The 23,171-nt window shown below is 39.1% G+C and overlaps 2 protein-coding genes across 4 annotated transcripts in view; both read left to right on the forward strand.

Moving 5' to 3' along the window:
• The window catches only part of cfap299 (cilia and flagella associated protein 299), a 115,016-nt gene that overhangs the window by 90,479 nt on the left and 1,366 nt on the right, over window positions 1–23,171 (forward strand). For 2 of the 3 annotated variants that reach the window (XM_042487771.2, XM_088076345.1), the window contains exon 6: window positions 1,089–5,394. The exons of the other annotated variant lie outside the window; for it this stretch is intronic. In XM_042487771.2, coding sequence (XP_042343705.2) covers window positions 1,089–1,181 — 93 coding nt within the window. In that variant the 3' untranslated portion in view covers window positions 1,182–5,394. Of the gene's footprint in view, window positions 1–1,088; window positions 5,395–23,171 lie in introns of those variants that run through there. 3 annotated transcript variants of the gene reach the window in all.
• On the forward strand, window positions 8,882–21,396 carry bmp3 (bone morphogenetic protein 3). Its single transcript, XM_042487770.2, has 3 exons — window positions 8,882–9,565; window positions 11,618–12,543; window positions 17,117–21,396. Exons 1-3 carry the CDS (start codon window positions 9,289–9,291, stop codon window positions 17,306–17,308), a joined length of 1,395 nt encoding a protein of 464 aa, XP_042343704.1. The 5' UTR covers window positions 8,882–9,288; the 3' UTR covers window positions 17,309–21,396.

Raw genomic sequence — 23,171 nt, forward strand, 5'->3', positions numbered from 1 at the left:
CTGCATGAAGAGGCATTTGTATATTAACATCGAATCGGACTGTTTGTAATGGGAAATGTGTTATTTGTAGTTGCGAACCCATTGAGAATCAACACCAGCTCTGCAGATTTTAGCTTCTTTTAGCTCATAGTTTTGGTTCTTCATTTAAAAATTCACTGTGTGGTTGAGTCTCATGGCTCTCATTAACCTCCTATGTGGAACTATTTACTCTATGCTATACACTTGTTTACAGTAAACAAGCACAGATAAACACAGTTTATAAACACATACAAGTAGGACTGGGCGAGATAATCGAGTTAAAACGACTTTGTGTCGCAAGCCACCAAAGTTGCGTTTGTTTTGTTTTTTATTTTGTAAGTCAAGCACACCCTTTCCACCGCCATGCTTCTTAGACAGAAGTCGCAGTACATCAGTCAGTAGAAACCAGTCATCTTGCAATTGTGTTTTATCGACATTTTGAAAATAACACATAAGTTTTGCACAAATCTATAATGAAAACCCGCCTAATAACACAAACTAGCCAGCAGCAGAAGAACTCTTTGTGTTCTCCGAGTCTGGTGGCTCTTCGGAGAGCATAACTTAATAGCACCGGTTTCCTGTTGTAAAGGACAGCAAGGTAAAGCGGTGAAAATAGTCTAAAATTAGCATATAGGTATTGAGGTGATCCTTTTTTATGTGGTTAAAATACATTTTGTTGCTGCCCCTGTCGAAGTTCAGTGATTAATAGTCATTTTAAAAAATTATCGTTTCACAGCCTTAATATAAAGTCATTGGAAAAACACAATTTATGTGTCCACATGTGCCGAAAACAAAAGCTTGAGCAAAAAAAATCATCTGAGAGGATAAAAGGAAGAAAAAAAGAAAGGAGTTTTTATTAAGTTTTGAGCCTAATCCAAGTTTAAAGTGTCACACAAACATTCAGAGACACTTAAGTGAATAAACACAGACAGCAAAAACCAGTGTTTAACGTGAATGAAGCAAAGTAGAAATTCACTTTGCATGTAGGCTGCATTCACCCTCATATAAACTGTAGCTCAGGCTGTCCAAACAAGCCCGTCTAACTGCTCTAACTCTGTGCTGGGTTCCAGTCTGGTCCCGGCGAGGACTCCAAGAGGACATTCCTACAGTCGGACCTCTACATCCATGTCGTCATCTACGACCACAACATCAGGACGGTCTGAGCTTCAGAGGCCGCTGCCGACACATTCGTACATATGGCACTTATTGGAGCGGACTGGAAGCCTCTAATTTGACTGAGAGCTGCAGTCATTTACAAACTGGTGCCCTCGTATCATGCGTGCCATCTGGGTGGAGGTGCCGCAGTGAAAACTTTAAACTGAGGATTCCCAGAGGACGAAGCGGATGGACTAATGTGCAAATAACCTGAGATTTTACTTTGTACTTCAGATTTTGTGGCATTACCCTCGGATGAGGGTAACATTCTTTAAAGCCTTTTTTTATGCTGCTCTTATAAAAACTTCACAAGTATTTAAATCCTTGAAGCACATTGGTGCGATTTCTTTCAAAACAGTGGGAAAAAAACACGATGAGCAACTTGAAAGAAATGTTACACAAATTACAAGAAATTAGCAGATTTTCAAAAAGCTAGGTAATAAATCTCTACAGGAAGAAAAGAGAAAAAAGTGAGGGAAAAACTGTATTTATAATTATCAAAATTACTTATTTAACCCATTGAAATCTGGATCAAAATCAGTTTATGCCCCACAAATTCAAGAAATCTGTAAAAAAAAAAAAAAAATTCAAAAAACAATTTAAAAAAATGTACAAAAAAAATATTTTATTATTATTTTTTATAAAATGAGGGGATTGTTATTAAAAAAATATCAAAAAAATCTGTAAAAATGTCCACAAAACTGTATTCTAATAATTGTGATTTAAAATTATGTTACAGAAAAATTATAATAAATATAAATAATAAATACATACATATATTTTTTTTCCTCTTATTTTCAGGTAATGTTCTTGTAACTTTTTTTACAATAGGTTTCAAAGGTTTCAAACCATTTCATAGAATTAATGTAATTTTTTAAGCACTTCTTCCAGGTAATTTACTTTCTTTTCTCTTATTTTTCACTAAGTTCTTGCTAATTTGGGAATCATTTCTTCTTCCTTTGCTTGTCTTTGTCTTTGTCTTCACACGTTTTTTAAAGAAATCAAGCCAGTTTTCTCAAGTTTCAAAGGGTTACATAATTTTATTGTGACATTTTTTTGGCCTTAAATTCTTCTTTTGTTTAGTGGAGACCCAGTTTGGCTCAGTTTGTTTGGCATTCCCCAGAGGAGTGGAACCTGCTCGGGGGACCCTGGGCTCGTCCCATCATTTTGCCTGGCATGTTTTGGGCTGTTTGTCTAAACAAATTAAAGGCGTAAGAGCTTTGAAAGATGATGGGGGTTGCTTTTATGTCCTCCCCCAGGCTGCGGTAGCTCCAATTGGACTGGAAGAATGGGTAATGGGCTTAAAGCATTCCTCATGTTCCCAGATGCAAGGCACACTTTACAGGACATCAAAGTGCTCTATCATTTACATATTAGTCATTCACTGTGGCATTTTTTAATGGGAGGTGACGCTATAAACAACCTGCTTTAGGAATTATTTAGGAAGTGCTGAGGACTTTTCGCAACTTTTCTCCCTTTTAATTTCTGGATTTACATCTTTTTGCATTTGTTGTTGAGACACATGGTACAAATCAGTCCCACCACAAGTAACATTATCTATGTCTATAAGCTAACAAATTACAGGGTCTTTGTTATTTGTTTGGAAATTAGTTTGTAGACTCTGCAGACACATATGTGGGGGGGGGGGCACTTTTTCCATTTGGTCACAAGGAAACATCCTGCACATGGGCGAGCTCTGTGGAGGCCTTTAAAGACTTAACTGGAGCACAGCATCTATTTTTATGCACACATCTATGTATAAAAATACACATTTCCCACATTCTTTGAATAGCACCCAAAAATGCTGTTGAATGGAAAAGTAAAATATACAAAAATGTAGGTTTCTCATGATGATGTCTCCTACAAAACTGGCATAAAGAATAACCAAAATAAGTCTTTAAAAGATAAAATAATAGTTTGACATGTTTTGGGGGGGGGGGGGTCTTTTTATTTCCTTAGTCTACAAAAATGCAAAATACGCAGCCACATCAAAACTATTCATGCTGGCAGTAATGGGAATCTACGACCAGTACAACAGGTCCTCCATTGTTGTGACATACAGACATGACTTCCATGCAACGTGACTGGTTACTTCCTTTATTTCCAGTTTGAAAGCTTTAAAAAATTGACCATCTGGAAATAAAATGGCACTTTTTCGATGTACTCATGATAATTTAAAAAAAAAATAACAACTTTAAAAAGCTTTATTGATGTGCGAATTAATCGTGCAAAAAGAAAAAACACCCCCTAGTGTGTAACAGCCTTTAGACAAGAGGAAACCTCTCCTTTGTCTGTATGATAAAATAAAACTACAGCCAGAAGCCATGTTCATTGTGCATAGCGTAAAAGCCACCTATTGTCACCTCTGTAGCTTAATAATTAACATGTTATATCTAATTTTTGAAGTCATAATAGAAACAAAGTTGTGGTTTTAAAGGTGGTTGTGCCGGACTTTTAATCAAAACTCCTGAATTCTCTGTCACCGAATAATCTTCACGGAAAGCTGCGATTTGTTTTTCCTTTGGACAGAGCCAAAGGTGAAACTTTCCAGCCAGCAGCCAAGATCATTTGATGTTTGGTTGAATTTAGGTTGTGACATCAGGTAACCAAAACTCAAATGTCGGGATGTTTAATGCCAACGTCAGTGTGACGTTGGCATTAAACAACTGATGATGCGTATATTTTATTGGTTTAAAGTTGTGCTGTTAAGAAATCAAAATCCAAAGTCTTCCAAAAATCTCATGCTAATCTCATCTTGACGTAGAATAACAACATTTAATTATGAGCAAGTGGCAACCCCTGAGACTGAAAAATGAAGCCAATACGAAAAATGCCAGAAAACTGCAGTTCCTGTAATGGCCACTTGAGGCTGACTCCAGAACAGAGTCAGTCCCCATAGACCACCATGTTAAAATGCCCAACAAACAGCATAAATAAACATATTTATAGCCTGGTACAAAGAAATGTTTTGTTCTCTAAAGCTAAATTTAACATTCAACCTGAAGAGGGTACATTTTCACTCATCTCACCTGTTTACATTTTATTGAGGCTTTAAGTTATGCATGTTTAAGTACAGGGCTTCTTGATTCGCAGGCTGTCTGTGAGGTTTTGCTGCCGTCACTTGGTCACTGCCGACTCCAAACAAACAAGATGGGAGCAGCTGAAACGCTGAGCTTCAAAACATTAGTCCTCAAATTGATCGGTGAAGTCACGGTAGTTACGTCTGTTATTTATACAATCTATGGCCGCGAGGTTTGGAGAACAAAACCCAACAGCTGCAAAACGCCACGTTAACTTCCACACAACTTAAAATTCTGATGTTTTTAGACAATTAAAATTTCGTCAACTGCAATTTTTATTCTGAACAAAATTTTACGTCAGTTCAGCGTTAAGAGTCCAGCATCTTTTTGACGTCATATTGACATTCAGCTCTTGTCCTCCAGTTAAGCTAAGCTAAGTGTCTCCTGGCTTTAGCGCAATATTGAATTTGTAGACAAAAAAGCAGTCAGTGTTTTCATCTAACAGTCAGCCAGCAAGCAAATTTCCCAACATGTTTATCTGTTCCTTTAAAGTAACATAGTGATACCCATACTTAACATGTACTTGTACTACCTCTGCATCCATTCAGTTTAAATTTATTTCTGAAAGTTACGAGCTTTAAACAAATTAGCTCAGAACCCAAACCTCTAATGTCCCTCAGCCGCCCGGTTACCAGATCAGCCTTCCACCGGCTGCATCTGTTTGTCTGTTTTGACTGAATCGGACCCTTTTTGGCCTCATTGAAACAATATGTGTGGCGACTTGGGGATGTGGGTTCTGGTTCTGTAAAAGCAGGGTTTGGGGAATGGGTGTCTGGTTTGGGGTTTTCTTAGTCAGTGTCGTTTTTCTTTTCCTTTTTTTCAAGAAGAAGTAAGTTCTGTGCCTGTTTCGGGGTGATAACAAAGTCATTAGAGGTTGTAAAAAAAGTGTGATTAACTGGGTGGAGAGGAGGTGGCTTCTCATTTATTTTTCCTTCTACAACTTCTGGACTGACTTGTTGTTGTTGTTTTATGTCTATTTTGAGCTGCTAATGTCACAATGGCTCTTTTTAAAATGGGTTTGTCTTGTTTTCTAAACAAAACTAACAAGATGAATGATACCAAAGCTGGCCCCAGACAGGATGCTGGGTGGCCCCCAAGCAATCTTTTTCTAATTCACAATAAAACAGAAAAGTGATTCATACTGGGAATTGTTTTTCTACTTTTAGTTTAGATGAGGTGCCAGAGTGCATAAAACAGCATCAAAATATACTTGTTTATCAAAAGAAAGTGACGGTAGAGAAGATCTGCACGCTCCGACAGAGGCCCTAAAGCCCTTAATGTCCTAAAATCCTAGAGATGTTCAGAAATGTGAGAAACATCCTAAAATCCTAGAAATGTCCTAAATTCCTAGAAATATTGTAAAATCGTACAAATGTTCTGAAATCTGAGAAACATCTCAAAATGTGAGAAATGTCCTGAAATCCTAGAAATGTCCTGAAGTCCTAAAAATGTCCTAAATCCTAGAAATGTCCTAAAATCTGAGACATGTACAAAAGTCCTAGAAACATCCTAAAATCCAAGAAACATCACAAAATTTGAGAAATGTCTTAAAATCCTAGAAACGTGTACGGAGCTGCTGCGACTGGCCCCTTGTCTTCTGTCATTTTGCCAAAGTGGCCCCCAAGCAAAGCAAGTTGAGTTTCCTTGAACTGGACTAACAAGGATGCAAACCACATTCAAATTTGGCACAGGGTTTGTGTTGGGAATGTCATTTCCTCTTTGACCTCTTTCTAAAAGTCCAGATTTGACCTCAGGGCGAGGGCTGTCCACCTTTTTATCTCACTATCCGCCTTCGTGTTTTACGTGTCGGGAGGGAGAGCTCAAACTGGCCGGGTGGCAAACGAACATTTCACCCTCATCTCCAGCTGTTTAGACTCACAGGCTGCAGCTCATTCATGTGGCGCGGTGACGGTGATGAAACGGCCGGCTCTGCTCTCCCACCCTGAAGGAAGCATCCGCCGCTCCAAACACCTACCAATCAAAACAGCATGTGTGCACATGAAAAATAGCCAATTTCAGCCGCAGGTGGATTGACAAACAAGCAAATACCGCTCGTGAAATGCAACTTTTTATGTGCCGTACTTCTGTGGAAACCTCAAAAAAAAACAAGTTGCTGGAACTCACCCAGACAGATGATGCATCTGCAAATAGTAATGATTTCACAATAAAGTCTAATTTAAATGGTTATATCCCTCTTCATTTCTTTTATTGGGCTTTTAAGCTGTTGGGGTTTTCACTGAAGCATGGTTTTATTAGTTTGAGGCCCGACTTGCCCCTAATATACACAACATGAGGTAAAGAGCTGGATCCAGACTAAACTGGGCCTCAGATAGTAGAGGCACTCTTAGCCTTCTCTGTGTCACAAGCTCAGCTTCACCTTCTGCCGGCCTCTCGCCGAAAGCCTTTTAAGTGATTTCAATGTCAGTGACAAGTTTCCAATGTGGGAATAAAATCATGACAGTTTTGCCGCAGTCACCTCAATCGTTTGGTGTACAGTAATCATAAAACTCTCTCCCAGCTGCCTGAAGTCGCTCTTTTTCTGATTTTGATGTTCCGATAAAATCAAACATATTTAGCATTATTGTAAGTTTTTACATTACATTACATTGGCTCATGCAAATACTGAAGTAGAGACCTGCTTTTATTTTATATCTTTAATTTGATTATATTTTTTGTGTTTTTATTGCTTTTTTTGTTTGTCTTTTTATTTTACAGCATTTTATATTGACAGTTTTCATCTTGCATTTCTTGTCCTCTTGTTTTTAATTTTATCATAACGCTATTCTAGTTTTGTCTCGCTTGTACTCAGCATGACTGCTTGGCTGTTGGTATGATGCCCTATCCCCATTCTGCTTTTGCTTTGCTTTTTAAGGTGCTACGTAAACTTTGTTTTTAAGAGTACTATGTAAATAAAAGCTATTATTATTAGTTGTAGTGGTAATAGTAGTAGTAGTAGTAGTAGTATATTACTCATAGCAGAGGGATTACATCTGTATGAGCTGAAACATTTTGTGTGTGTGTGTGTGTGTGTGTGTGTGTGTGTGTGTGTGTGCGTGCGCGTGCATGTATGTGTGCATGTTTTTAATCATGCATAACAACCTGCCTTCAAGATTTCAAATCTTTAATATCAACAAGCAACAAATAAGATAAGTGATGGAAACAGTTGCTGCTTGCTGTCATCATTACTGGTTATTCTGGTAGTTGAGACATCTATTGGAAATGGGGAGAAAATCCTTGTTCTGTCCATTGGAAAGAAGACATTGCAAAGTTTACTTGAAGCTAATATGACGCTTCAACAGTGAAAGTTAGACAAACAAAAGTTGGTGTCTTCCAATGTTATAGTCACGGCTCATTTATTTCTTTATGTCTGTCGTATGCACTACAGGTCTGAAAAGTGCACAGATTGATTGACTGATTGATTGATTAATGGGCTACTCTGAGTTAATGCAACCAGTTCACTTCACTCTTCTGCTGCTTTATTGTTATTTAACAATAAAGCATTGGTTGGATTGGTTGGATTTCTTTCAAGAATATGAACAAAAGGCAACAAGCAAGAAAGGGGTAAAAATGTGAAAAAAGGAGGAAAAGGAGTTTTTTAAAAAGAGAGACATAGAGAGAGAGAGAGAACATTATTAGACCTTTTTTAAAGGGAAATGTCCTGTTGAATTGAAAATTATGTTGCAGAATTATTATTAATTATATATATATATATATATATATATATATATATATATATGAAAGTTCAGAATGTTTTTTTCAGGTCGTTTTTATTGGGTTTTTTTTTTGTATTTTATTATATTTGGTCATTTTCAGGTAACTGCGTTTTTTGGGTTATTTCTTCTAAACTCACCCTTCTTCTCGTGTTTTTGAAAGAAATGCTGAAGTTTCAAAAGGTTAAATTGATTCTCTCTGCTGTCCATCTCCTCCCAGCTGAAAGGGTTAACCCTGCTCTGTGTGTTGACTGCTATGAAGGACATGGCATGCTAATATTATTGCCATCAGATGTCCAAGGGCGGGAAATGCCCTAATCATTTCCTCCCGAGTGCCCCTGAAAGAGAAGCCCAGTGGCGGGGGATGGAGGGCGGCCGGGTGTTTAAACCCCGCCTGGATGGGCTGTTTTGGGGGGACGGTGAGGAGGGCGCGGGGTGGAGTGGGGGGCACAGTACAGCATCCGGATCGGACCGTGATGGTACAGGATGTGTGTGCTTAACTCCATTGAACTAAACTAAATAGGACAGAGAGCCTTTAATGCCGCCAATAAGCCGCTTCATTCAGCAGCAGACGCACAGCTCTGCGGAGTAGAAATTACGCACGGAGGGGGCTGCTCTGCGGCAGCGGTTTGGATATTCAAATCAGTTCAATAAATCGGCGGAATGTCCTTTCATAATAAAATATTTTCTAAAGATCCGAGTCGAATCAACTGACAAAACAACCTCCTTAGATAATTTGTCCCCAGGCTGAATGTGCGTAAAAGTATCTCCAACAGGAAACACTCTCTCTCTCTCTCTCTCTCTCTCTCTCTCTCTCTCTCTCTCTCTCTCTCTGTGTGCGTGTACGTGTGTGTGTGTGTGTGTGTGTGTGTGTGTGAGGAATACCCAGCTGGTCCCACAAGTCCTATAATACCAAGCACAACATGCTTTACCTTCAATGAAAGCTGAGACGGGGGGACGGTTGACTGCTGCTCCTGAAATCAGCTCACAGCTCGGATACAAAAACCAAGCGCGTCGCTCTTTTAGCGGCTCAGTTCTCCCGCATCTCTTCCGTTACACCGACACTTTTATCACTCACTCACTGCAGCACGTTTAGACCTGCAACTTAGACAAAACTTGGATAACGCTCTTATTATAAGTATTTTTTTTTCCTGCAAACCTTCCTCTTGTGCTGCGACTGGTGTCAAAGGTGATGGTATCATTTTCTAACAGAGGACTCCTCAGGTGATGGTATGTCTTTTTGGAGATAGGGACCACTTTTGGAAACGTGCAAAGTTTTCCACAGCTGTTATTTTTCCTGCTGCTACCTTCGCGTCGGCCCGAGCATGGCTCTCTACTCTCGGTTTGTGGTCGTGCTGCTTTACGGATGGAGTTATCTGTGCGTTGGATACTGCGCGATGCTGAAAACGGACAGTTTCCCTCAGAGACGGACGGTGGATTTTACGCATTCGGAGGATAAAAAGCATCCCGCGAAGCACGAGCAGGATCTGCTTTTACAGGATACAATGACGGAACACATGCAGATGCTTTACGCGAAGTACAACCGGGCTGGGTTTCCCTTCAAGGACGGCAACACGGTCCGCAGCTTCAAAGCGCACTGGGGTATGTATCCAAAGTTTTACGCATGTTAACTATGCTGAGTTCAGCCAGTCTAGGGAGCGCACACATGCATGATTTGTTGTATAAAAGTTAGTTAATTTAAAGTGGGTTTTGTAAAGTCTTCTGCCTCGCTTAATGGTATTATCTGCACATTAGAAGCGCACCGAAATTTGTGCATGTATGCAATGTAAGTGCATTAAAATAAGATTTTCAGTAGAAAAAGATGTCTATAATATTAATTTAGGTTTAGAAACTGACAAAAAAAACACATGAAAACTCATGCCAATCGCGTGCTGCTTTACTGAGCTGAAACTGAGATACACCTGTTGATCCAGTCATGGAAATGCGATCAACCTGTTACTCCTTCGCCCTGCGCCAGGAGCAGAGATTCCGCATCAGATCACCACATGCAAAATCGTTTTGTGCCGACGCATTTGTTTTCTCACCTTCAGATTTCACTGTCAGATAGTCTGGATAGATCTTCCCTGGAGCCAGCATCTGGCAGCTGCCCACCCTGTCTGTGTTGAAAAATTGAAACGTTTTCATTACAGTGAGCTAGCGTTTAAGATGTTTTTTTTTTTTTTTAAGTCTCTGCTGCAGAAAACAATAACTTTAATCTATTACTCTCTAAATATCTTAGAGGTCACGCTGCGTTATTATCACTTGGACGTGTGCACTTAGAGGAGCAGTTTGCAGACAGTCAGAGTTTGTTAGGTTGTACTGCCTCCTATCGCCTGGCAGCTGTATGGCATAGCGTGTAAAGGGTCAGTTCACCTAAATTACAAACATATTTTCTGGTTTGGTATCTTGCCATGCAGAAAGTTCTGCTTTTGTTTGCCCAGGTTTTGAGATATGTTGAGCTTTCTGCTTCCATCCCACCACAGTGGAAATTGGTGAAATTGGTGAAATTTTACTCGTATAACTTAAAGTTTTTATCATTTTGAAACTTGGAGCAACATCACTTTTTGTGCTGTTTTCAGATGCCTTTCAAAAGTATTTGAACCTTTGAAAACCGAGCAGCTTGGTAAGAAATATTACACAAATTGGAGGAAATTTGTAGATATTGATTATATTTTTATGAACTAGAGGAAAATGTTTGGGGAAGAAGGAAAAAACTAGAGTAAAAACTATATTTATAGCTAATTGTCATAATTACATGTGTAAAATTTTGTTATAGAGTTCTAATCATTTTAAGAACTTTTCCAGGTAATTTGCTTTTTAAAATGTTGATTATTTTATTTTTATTTTTATTTTTCAGGTAATTATCTTGCACATTTACTGAGGATATTATTTGCTAATTTTCTTGATTTTTTTTTCTTTTTCGAGTGATTTTTTTATCATTGCTTTTTTATTGCTCATTGCTTAACACATGTTTTTGAAAGAAATCAAGTCAGTTTACTCAGATTTCAGAGGCTTAAATATTATATTTCAAAATCAGCAACATTTTTCACAGACCTCTCTTTGACAGGTTATCACTGAAACTACTACCATTTAAAGAAAACAAACAAATGTTGAGGCAGAAATCTTTGAGACAGATATTTCCTAACCTGAGCAAAAAATATCAGTCATATCTCTGTGCATTATAGAGTGCTCCAGAAATGAGTCCTAAAACCCAGAAATGACTTAGCATTTCAGCACCTCCGGTTCCCTTGACATTAAGTCATGTGAACAAAGTAGTAGTTCATTTAAAGCATACTGTTAGCTTTTTTTTACTTCTGCCGATTGCATTTAGACTTCAAAAAGTATAAACGGTGTTCATTTGTGAAGATTATCTTGCTGAACAAAATGTGTAAGTTTAATAAATGTTTGTTTACCACATAGCTTTTTTTTTTTTTTTTTACAATAATCCAATATCCACTGGAAAAATCCCATAGGCTTTTTGTTAAGGGAACCAGGGCGATGTTATCTTGAATGCCTGTCTTCAGAAAAACGCCATGCCTGGAGGAGCACTCTGTCATGTATTTCATTAAAACTCAAAATTTGGTTGGTTAATTTTGATGTCCTGTACAGCTGTGTTACATTCTGTAAATTATATTACTCTTTATATACACACAGGTACGATAAACAAGAAGCAGCTGCAAATCTTCAACCTCACCTCCCTCACCAAGTCAGAGGACGTTCTGTCAGCCACTCTTCATTATTACATTGGAGACCTCCAGAACAGCACGCATGGCTGTTCCAGGTCCAAAAGCTGTGCCCGCCACGGCCCAAGGAGGCACAACCACATACACATGGTCATCTGGAGCTTCGCCTCTGTGGATAACAAGATAAGGACTCTAGGACACTTTCGGATCAATGTGTCCACCCTCTACAGGGACTTCATATCTTGGCAGTGGAAGGACATAACTCGTGTGGTCAACCAGGCCAAACACCATGATGAGTTGCTCATCGGTATCGATGTGGCCTCACAAGGTCCTCAACCGTGGAAGAAGCTCCTGTCAGACAGATCACCCTACATCCTGGTCTACGCCAACGACTCTGCCATTTCAGAACCTGAAAGTGTTGTAGCCACCCTCCAAAGACACCACTCAGTGGGAGGGGACGGCTCCATTTCACACAACTTCCAAAAACTGGGACTGCGTGAGCGAAACGACACCGAACAAGAGCGGCCGCAGCCCAGACACAAGCGTTCAGTGAACGTTCTGCTTCCATTACAAAACAACGAACTTCCCGGACCAGAATATCCGTACGAGACGACCGGGTGGGACGAGACGAGTCCGTACGAACCTTTTGAAAACAAGCAGGCCCGTAGGCCACGAAAAAAGACACGCAAGAATCAGCGGCACAAGATGCCCCTGCTGCAGTTCGACGAGCAGACAATTAAAAAGGCGCGAAAGAAGCAGTGGAACGAGCCCAGGAACTGTGCTCGGAGGTACCTGAAAGTGGACTTTGCTGACATCGGATGGAGTGAATGGATTATATCGCCTAAATCGTTTGATGCCTACTACTGCTCAGGGTCCTGCCAGTTCCCAATGCCAAAGGTAAGACTCTTGTAGTGCACCTCTGCAGTGAGTCCCAATGTGAGAAAACAGACAAAGCATTGATGTTACACAAAAAAATATGTATTTCTCCACATTTTCTGCCACTATTTATGAGGAATTACTTGCTTATTTTACTTTGTCAGGGCTCTTTAACTTTGTTCATATACAAAAAAAACAAAAAAAAAATCCAGCCATCCTCATTCTGAAGCTGTCAAATACCACCACTTTGTCAGTGATTTTGACGTAAGATACTGACGCCGAAAACAACCTTTCACGGTTGTATGATATGCCGCCAGGCGGCATCAGTTTGCAATGCGACTGGATGGAACCTTTCGCAGTGTTATAATACGCCGCTGGTCAGGCAGACGGCACCTAGCTCGGCATGACAGACAGGCATGCAGCATCAGTTGATAACGTGACTGGATGGAACCTGTTGCGGCCATATGATACGCCGCTGGACAGCTTCAGGTTGAAATGCTGCCAGTTAAGACGTAATATAAGGAGCATGAGGGTGCTCACTGGTGGGAGGGGAGATGAATGGGTCCAACAAATCCCAAACTTTCCCCCAGAAGCCCAGCATTCGCTTCCTGTGTGAATGTTAAGCAAAACCATGATGTTTTTTTGTAACAATGTGCACCTGCTGCCCATCTTAAACATCTGCTTTTGTTGATGTCCCACCATCGGTTGCTGTGTGCTTTTGTTACAGAAACAAAACCACATTCTTCTGTTGCTGAATCCTACCATGTGTTTTTGTCGACATCCCAGCATTGGCTTCGGTATCTCAAAAAGTCACCAGCAGATGCAGGTGGATACCTGGAGCATAATATGTTGACGCAAAAGTCCACTGACAAAGTGGCGATATGTGATGACTTGGGATGAGAACATGTTGAGAAAACAAACCAACCTTCTCCCAGCTACTCAGGTTGTCAAATACAGACAGTTTGTCACTTTGTTCCAGTAATGTGACACACTGCTGAAACCCACCGTAACACGTCACAGTCGGGTTTAGGCAACAAGACTGCTTGGTTGGGTTTAGAAGAAAGATCATGTTTTTGGTTAAAATAAGTATCTTTTTCTGTAACATGGCATAAAACCGTCAGTGCGCATCAACTGTACATCCTGTCTCATGTTAAAACAGCGGTGGCTTTTGGTGTCACATGGGACACAGTCCTGGACAAAAATCCGATTTTGTTTTGCCTTTCAATCTTCTCAACCTCCCAACTTCTGTGGACCTTCTCACTCATTAAACTATGTCACTTGCTCTAAGTTGAAAACTCAGTGCATCTTATGCACATGCTAAAGGACGCCTTTGGCGTTCAGACCCTGAGGGTGCGACAAAGCAGCGGTATTTGGTCCTTTGGGTATCAGAAAAGGCTTAATAACCAAATGACAAAGCAACTTGTGACTTTGGGTTACAAGTAGACATTTCTTTGCTTACGGAGGCCACAAATCAAAGGGTTTGGGGGTCATACATCCACAATGCATTCTTATAGAGCGGTTCGTATGATATCCTACGAAAATGCATGAACAACAGTTCATATGATATCATATGAGTTAGCGCCCCACGAATGACATTATGTCCTTAACAATAATAGTTACTATGGTTATGTTTAGGAAAAGAAAGATGGTGACGACGTATCTGAAAATGACATAAAGTTCACTATTTCCAAACGCGTCTCCATGGGAAAGTCTGATGCTTTGAGCCACCACAGGGGCATACCTCATCACTGCCCGGACTACTTTGTTGTTTACTTTCAGTGAAATAGTCACATGTTCACAGCCTTTCAAAATACATGACGTGCATGAATTTGGCTTTATTCATTTTGCATAATGAAAATGTACAAACTGTTGACACAATTTCTTTCAAAAACATGCAAAGAAGGCAATGAGCAACATAACAAATGACCCCCAAATATAATGAAAATTGTAAAGATGAAAAAAAAAGAAATAGAAAATTACCTGAAAATCAGCAAGTAAAAATCAAAAAATCTCAGTTAAAAAAAGTAAAAAACTAATTAACAAACAAGGAAATAACCTTAAAAATAATCAAAACGATGTAAAATAATTAAATGTAAACCTCAGCACCGTCTTGTGGTCCAACATTTTAGTTGGTTTTTTTTGCCAGCTTCTTAAACTGCTTCAACAACAAGTTTATTTATGTGCATGTTTATGAGCTGATAAGGTTCAGACACATATTAACAACTGATGCATTAACACACACAATGTTGCAGCAGAACTCAACATCCATCAGTCTGCCGTATGTTTAACATTCACACAGGCAGTATGGTATACATTATGTAAATAGAGCATTCTGTGTTGACCTATCAGTACATCAGCCCATTAAGCTTCAGTTCCTCTTTGCTGTTGCTGTTGCTGCTCCGTATTATGCTCACTTGGGTAACATTTACATCCAAAGTCCCTGAAGCCTATCTGTCTTATATTATAGATGATAATGCCAAAGAAACTGACAGAAATGTATGCCATCTGCTTTAATCTTGATCTGCGGGATAAACGGGTTACAGAATGAGTTCCTCCCGTGCTTTTATCATCAACTGTATATTATGCCATATAGTCTTTGTAGATATGCATCAGAGCTAAATTTCTATCATTCAACCTTTTGAAACCTGGATCATCCTCAGTTCTCTGATTTTTTTTTGTGTTCAGGCCCATTTTACAAGCTGTTTAACCCTTAAAAACCTGATTAAATTGGTTTGATTTTTTTTTCACTAAAATAGGGGAAATGGCAGTGAGCAACTTGACAAGAAATGTCCCACAAATTGCAAGAAATTTGTAACAAGTAACAAGAAAATGACCTGCAAATTTGGTTTGTAAAAAAAAGGGGAAAATTAAAAAAAAAAAAAAAAAATAGGAAAAATGACCAGAAATCATACTCATGATTATTATACGTCTATATTTTAAAATTATGTAACAAAAATGTATACATGTTGGGGTTTTTTTTTTATTTTTGTTTTTTAAATTTTCAGCACTTTTTGGGGTCATTTCCTTTTCTCTTTTTTTTTAACCTTTCCATATTTTCTTTTTAATTTTAGGTCATTTTCTTGTAACTTTTTACTTTTTTTTGCTAATTCTTGGGCGATGCCTGGTTAAGTTGCTGACTGCCTTCTTCCCATAATTTTTGCAAGAAATCAAACCAATTTGCTCAGGTTTTAAACGGTCAAAAAAGGTAAGTCCAAAGTGAAGCCTCCCTGCACTAAACATGCAGTAAAACGTGGTCAAACTGCAGATGATGTATCAAAAAGTGAAAAAAGGAGGACAAGGTGCTGACCTCGACATTAAAAATCAATAAAACTTTATAACTATGTTGGAGAAAAACGAACCAGGACCCTGAAGGAAGTAATTCATGCCGTTCTTAAAAGTCTCTCTTCAGCAGCAGGAAACACAATATCTGGTTTTACACATTTCAAAGAAAATACAAAGAAGTGAGATGAACAAAGAAACTGATGTTAAACATCAGCTCCCGCGCAGCTCGCGGCCCCGGTGACAAGATAACATCACAGGTATTTTAAACATGGCCGGAATGCACGAGAGCCATCCACTTAATTCATTACCTCGGAGTCGCCCGCCTTTGTAGTCGGACATAATTAGTCCCAGAAGTAGGGCCCGGGGCCCGAGGCAACCCCCCCTCCCTCTCCTGTAGGCTTGCTGCCTGTGATCCTGTGAAGTTGTTTCTCCTTTGTCAGGCTGAAGCTTTAGAAGCTTCTTAATAGCTACTATTAAAAGGTGCCCTGTCACTTATTGGATCTTGCAAAGACATGAAGCAGCTGAGCAGGTGTGTGTGCGTGAACTGAGAGGGATCGAGCCGCACTCAGCATCTACCTGCAGCGGCTTGTTGGATGCACTGAACCAGTGATACTCAACTTACAGCCCATAGACTAAATCTGGCCCCTGAGAGAGTGCCAGGTGGCCCACCAACCACTTTCTAATTCATAATCAAAATAAAGGGATTCACACTGGATATTGTTTGTGAACTTTTAGTATACATAAGGTGCCAGAGTGCATAAAACAGCATCAGAACAGTGTTTTTGCCAGTGGAGGATTCCCTGCACCCCACAGAGGTCCCAGCTCAGCCCCTAAGCATTCCTGAAAGCCAAGAGATGTCCTAAAATCCTAGAAATATACCAAAAATCAGAGGAAAGTCCTAAAATCCATGAAATGGCTTAAAATCCTAGAAAAGTCCTAAACTCCTAGAATTGTTGAAAAAAAATTCTAGAAATGTCCAAAAATCCAAGAAGTGTCCTTAAATCCTAGAAATCTCCTAAAATGGGAGAAATGTCCTAAAAGGGTTAACTTGAGTATTACAGAAAGGAACAAAACTATGGAAAAATACTAAAGATGTTTAGATCCTCTCTTTTTGTGCACCTAAAAAATAAATATGCAAAATACACAAAACAATGACAATATTCCACAAAGTGATCAGGTATTGAAGGGATCTCTGAACGCTATCAAAACTTTTGCTCTCCAAGTTTCAATCGTGGAATTGTGCAGTCAAAATACATTATTTTCTTTTTTACAAAGGAAATCCTCTTTAATCCTCGTCGTCTTTTTGCTTTAGGCTCTGAAGCCCTCGAACCACGCCACCATCCAGAGCATAGTGCGAGCAGTGGGCGTCGTCCCGGGCATCCCCGAGCCGTGCTGCGTCCCAGAGAAGATGTCCTCCCTCAGCATCCTCTTCTTTGACGAGGACAAGAACGTGGTGCTGAAAGTCTACCCCAACATGACTGTAGACTCGTGCGCCTGTAGATAGTTTCTTTGTCCTTTATCTCACACAGAAAAGACCAAAAAACAACAAAAAAATAATAATAATTCAACACATGCAGCCAAAACGACACTCTCTCCTCCTGTCCCTCTGGTCTCACACTCTTTCACTCACAAACACCCAGCACACTTCCCTTTTGCACTGGAGGAGAGTCCTGCCTGTTGTTCCAGGTGAAGGAGACTGTTCATGGGAAGGAACGGATCGTGTGAGTTATCCTCGTGGAAGATGACTGGAATGGAAATCTCCATGCTCCGATTTCACCACTGTTTATCTTTATGTCTTTATCACCGCCGCTCAGTTATCCGTTGGGCGGGAGCAGCGTGATGGGATCATAAACTCAACAGCAAGATATACAAACACCGATCGAGGCCTAAAAGAGAGGCAAAAACTGAAGGAAAAATCACTTTTCAGGAAAAATGATCTCAGTTTGAACTGATGCCTCTGGGGTGGGGGGGTGGGGGGGGGGCTCTCATCTTTCTCTCCTTCACAGCTTGAAGTCGTCTCACCACCAAGTCACCTATGCTCGCACTTGCATGGTTTTTGTTACTATTTGTATGTATTTATGTCTGTACTATCACTGTGTTATTCACTATATGAGAAGTTATTGTATAATTATTGGCTTGGCTGCTATAGAGAGATATATTAGGTTCCAAAGCCAAAATTGTGACGTAGACGGTACAGTAGATAGCCGTACATATTTGTGTTTAGATCACTGCTCCGTTGTTGTACAGAACCCACATTTTAAGAGATTATTATATGCTGACGTGTAAGCTACTCATCATTTGTGGTTGACGGTCGGAGCTCTGGAGGAGACACATTATACGATTGCTTCGCCACAGAAATGTTTTACAAGTAAACATCAGATTTGATTTTGAAAGATAAAGGGATATCAAAAGGAGACTGAACAATAGCTGTTGCCACGTGTTTATTACAAGTGTGAAACCACAGGACTCTAAAAGCCACTCGATGCTTGTGGGGAATTTCGTTGGACCTGATAAGCTCGGAAAGAAATCAAATAAGTTGTGGAACTTGGCAGGCACAGAGATAGTGGTTTCAGCTGAGCTTGATATCAGGCTGAACTTATTTGCTTTTGGCAATAAATTTCAGAACACGTTGCCATTACCTTCTGTTTAAAATTATGTATCGTATTTACAGCATAGAAAGACATTTATGAAGAATTATAAACTGCAAGGATGCTTCTAGAAATCTGTTTTTATCTACAAAGATATGAAAAAAAGTCAATAACAAGTCAGTATACACTGCTGGTCTGGAATCAGTTTTGCTTTACATACCCATTAAGGGTAATTTTAGTATTTTTCAGCCTGGACCTTAAGTAAGGCTGCATTTACACAGCATGGTTGAAGTGACCTAATTTTGAATTTTTGCATCTCGTGGCTATGTATAATGGATGTGTAAGCAGGAAAAAAGCACCAATATTCTCAGTTCAGTTTCAGGCCTCAGTCATGTGTGGAAATAAATCAGATATGATTCGGATATCTGCAAAGTTTAATGACGTAAATACATGTGCTCGGAAAGTGGAAAATGCAACAATGGAGGACGGGGGCTTACGCCAGTGGTCAAATGCAGAGGTTACTTGTCTTTTAAGCCTTTTGGGCGACAAAACTGTAAAGGCGAAAATTCGGGGTTCGTACCGAACAAACACGAGGACATTTCAGTCACATTGGGAGAACACGGTTTTAAATGCTCTGGGCTACAGAGCCGGCGTCATATCAGCGTCATGCCCATGTTTCAAGCATAAGCAAAGTTTAAGCAGGTGTAAATGCAGATTTTGGTTTTGAGTCACTTTTAGGAGTAGATGTTAGCAGGCGGTCAAAAAAAATTGGATATAGGCAACAAATCAGAATTGGGCATCAAGGGTGTAGTGTAAGTCTAGTCTAAAATAGACAAAACTTTGAAACTAGTCCTCCACTGAGCGAGACCAGCATCCAAACAAGCTGCGATGTAACCACTCTGGGCATGTGCGCACCATCAATTTACATCCACTACAAGTGCTTTTTTTTTTGCCACTGACAGACTTAGATTGTTATTTTGAGTGTCTGACAACATTAAAGAGTAATATTTTTTTGTTTGACCTGAAGCAGCATCAAAATCACCTTCACCAAAGCCACCAAACTCTGTCTAACTAACTAATAATTTTATTATTGTAAAACACATTTCATTCAAAGCCGACACAAAAACCATCTTGGTTTATCTTCAACTATTCCAACAATCACTAACTCTGGTTTAGTTGAAATGAACCCTTAATCCACCCTGTTAGATGTGAAAATATGCAGTCTCTATACACACTAAAATGTTTATGTAAATGGAGTCGGGTGTGTTTTGTAACTGCTATTTTGGGGACATTTCTGGTTAAACATAAAGGATCTTACTCTTAGACAAAAAAGTAATCTCTTTTGGATCCTTTCCATAACGTTGTCATTCACTTATGATAACAATCGTAGCCTGTCTGAGACAAAAACAAACACTTTAAGTGGATGTAAATTGCCCGTTCCAACATCCCCCAAGTGGTTACATTACAGCCTGTTTTGCTGCTGTCGGCTACAGCTGCCATATCCGTACTAAACCAGTGTCAAAAGTGTTGTTCCTTTTATTCACTTCGATACAAAAACAGAGGAGAATAGATTCCAGGTTGAAAAATGCCAAACTTACCCTCCAGGGCTCATCATTTTTGTGTTTTTATTTTCCTAATTCTTTTTTAAAAAATATATTGTTGAGATAGATTGAGAACTTTGTTTTCAGCTCCTAGAAAAACAAAACTGTTGACTAGTTTACAGCATTTTAATACCCATTTTTAACCCAGATTTTGAAATTACTTTTTAAAATTAAAATAAAAAACAAAAATGATGAGCACTACATATAATATATTGGATGATCAGAGAGACCTGATGTGTTTTCCTGGGTCGCAGAAGCCCTTAATATCACTGTATAAAGCAGAATTTTGGGAAGCGTGTCGTTTGATCACATGTATTTTGCGTCAGGTCAACATTGAACAACAGTCGCACCAGTAAGAGTATGTCGTAACGTTGCCTTGGGTCGTGCATTATCGTCAGAGTTCATAAAACCAAATATTTATTCAGAGCAAATATAGCAGCAAACCTTTTTTTCTATAGACTTGTACATTGTTTTTGTATATAGCTCACTATATGTCGATGACATTCAAATGTCTCTTTGAGATAGAAGTGCCTTTTGAATGGGTGGATTTCTGCTTTTCATAAAGTTAGATTTGGTTCCTCGCCCGTTCAGAGGGACTCGGTCGTTTGCAGATCTGAGCTCAGTTTGCAATGAAGCTGAAGTCAAAGCCAGCAGCTGAGAATAGGTTTTTTATGGTACAAATAGTCTACAATGAGTGAACATAGTGCATATTCTTTTGATAAGTGGAATTTACTCTAAAATGTATTTCAGATAATTCACTATTTTGATATTTCAGAGACATTTATTTTGTGTCAATAGCTAAGGGCAGATTTTTTTTTAAACTTTATATATTTTGTACTGACACTTTTTCCAGTTTGTGCTTCCTCATCTCGTGCCGATACAGATTTTAGAACGGGCTCCTTCTGGTTGTGCCAGTGCAGTATTGCAGAAGTGACGGCTGCACACAAGTCGTTTTTGAGGCCTTTCTTTTGCTGCATTTGAGACTCGACTGTTTCTAAACTTCACTAGTGTCTTTTGGAGTGCAAATATCAAAGACATTTATATACATCACAGTGTATCAGCGGTTTATGAGAGCTTACTCTACTTAAATCCTATCTTGTAAATGTTATGCTGTAGTTAAAAAAAAAAGAAATGCTTGTACAATAAGCTTCATAAATATATTTGTATATGGAAATGACCTTTAACATGCATCTATTTATTTTCTGTATGTTGCATATCTTGTACAGGTGTGGTCTGGGAAAGGGGGACCAAAGCTGCGACATGTCGAAGGTCTTTATATCTGTGATGGACATTTGTCACTACTGATGTGGAAGTGTGGTGAACTGTTTAAAGGTCTCCCCCCTCTGAGCTCTGACCATCCGTACAAAGCATTCAAAGAAACGAATAAAAGTATGCAAGACTCAGATCTATCAAGGATTTTTTTGGTTTCTAACCTTGAAGACTTTGAAGGCAAGTGGAACAAAACACACAAACAAAAGCAAAAATACTTGATGTATTTTCTTTATCTCTACCTTGGCACCAAAACCCAACGGCCAGAACAAATGTTGACACTGTGCAAACCAAGAATAACTTACTTTTTCTTTTTTTTTGGACAAGTCAAAATGTCCAGTGTTACTGGTCTGCACATAATGGTAATAAAATGAAAGAAATAATAATAATGCATGTGGCGTAAAACAGAATTTTAATTGACGAATCTAAGAAAACTATTTGAGTCAAATACAAAAAGTCAAATTTAAGACAAAAACAGAGATGAAATACGAACAGCTGTATCCTGAAATCAGTAGTTGTTATCGTAAGGCCACAGCTTCTCCAGGAATCTCAGGTGCTTCCAGACATTATCACACACTGTACACACTGAACACACACATTCACCAATGTATACATATATATGTGGTATTTACAAAGTTCACTCACCCAGTTCTTAAGGTTTACATAAAGGAAGAAGTAGCTTGGATTGTATAAATTGTGTATTTTTGACGCTTGTGCTTTACAGTATACAGTATATACACAGACACATGGTACACGGTCGATTTAGTGTAAACCTCAAGTGTTTAAAAGAGGAAAGTACATGTCTTTTTTTTTTTTTTTTTTCGCCCTAAACCTCAGTTTGGCCTCTTTGCTGTTCCTCCTCACATCACTAACGCCTCAGACCGAGCAGAACACCTTCTCCTTAAGAAGCTGGGAACCGCAGCGTTGACTCAGCTTCAAAAAGGTAAATATTTCTTCAGGTCAGGCACTGTGCCGCGGGATGCTTGTGCACTTTAACTTTAGCAGGGAAGGTGTCCACGTGGGAACTCTTGATGCTTCTTTGCACAAATGTTTCATGTGTGGGATAGAAGAGCATTGTGGTTTAACCCTTGAAAAACCTGCACAAAGCTTGATTTCTTTTAAAAACACTGGAAAAAAGGCAACAATGCAATATAGAAATGATCCAGAAATTTGCACACAAAAAGAAGAAAAGAAAAGAAAATTACCTTAAAAAAATTGGAAAAAAAACAAAGACCAAAAATGGAATAATAAATAGATATAAATAATTTTAAAATAATAAAAATCCTGTAAAAATATGTTTAAATAAATAATTACAAATATAGGGGTTTTTTTTAGTTTTCTTTGCTTTTTTGAAAATATTTTTCCAAATCTACCAATTTCTGCAGTTTGCAGAACATTTCTCACCACATTGCTCCCTTCCCTTTTTTCCTATTGTTTTCAAAGAAAGCACTTTGCTCACTTTTCATAGGTTTAAATACTTGTGAAGGCGTCTGAACGCAGCACAAGAAAAATGATGTTGCTCTGGGTTTCAAATGGTTAAAACTGTAAGGAGAATCTCTCCTCCCGAGTCTGTTTGTTCTCAAGTCTCTTGCATATTTGCAGTGTCATCTCCACACATATCTCCTCGCCACACACCTCCATTCCTCTCAACAAATTGCGCGTGTCATCACAAATTCCCTCAGCTGTAAGAAATAAAGACTCTGCAGCTGCATCGCAAATTTCCCCACCAACCACATGTGGAGGCATCGTGAGCGCCCAGAGAAAAGTCTGAAAACAATAATCTGTAAAAGATTATTATATGGGCGTAGATTGATTAAGGAATGTAAAAACATAATTCTGTGACACAGGACTCCCTCCAAAGCAACATGAGATGCAGCCTGCAGGCTGGCTTAGCAAAGCTGAAGCTGTA

The sequence above is a fragment of the Plectropomus leopardus genome, chromosome 4 (genome assembly GCF_026936395.1).
Source record: "Plectropomus leopardus strain MGB_pleo_1.0 chromosome 4, ASM2693639v1, whole genome shotgun sequence".
Lineage (NCBI taxonomy): Eukaryota > Metazoa > Chordata > Actinopteri > Perciformes > Serranidae > Plectropomus > Plectropomus leopardus.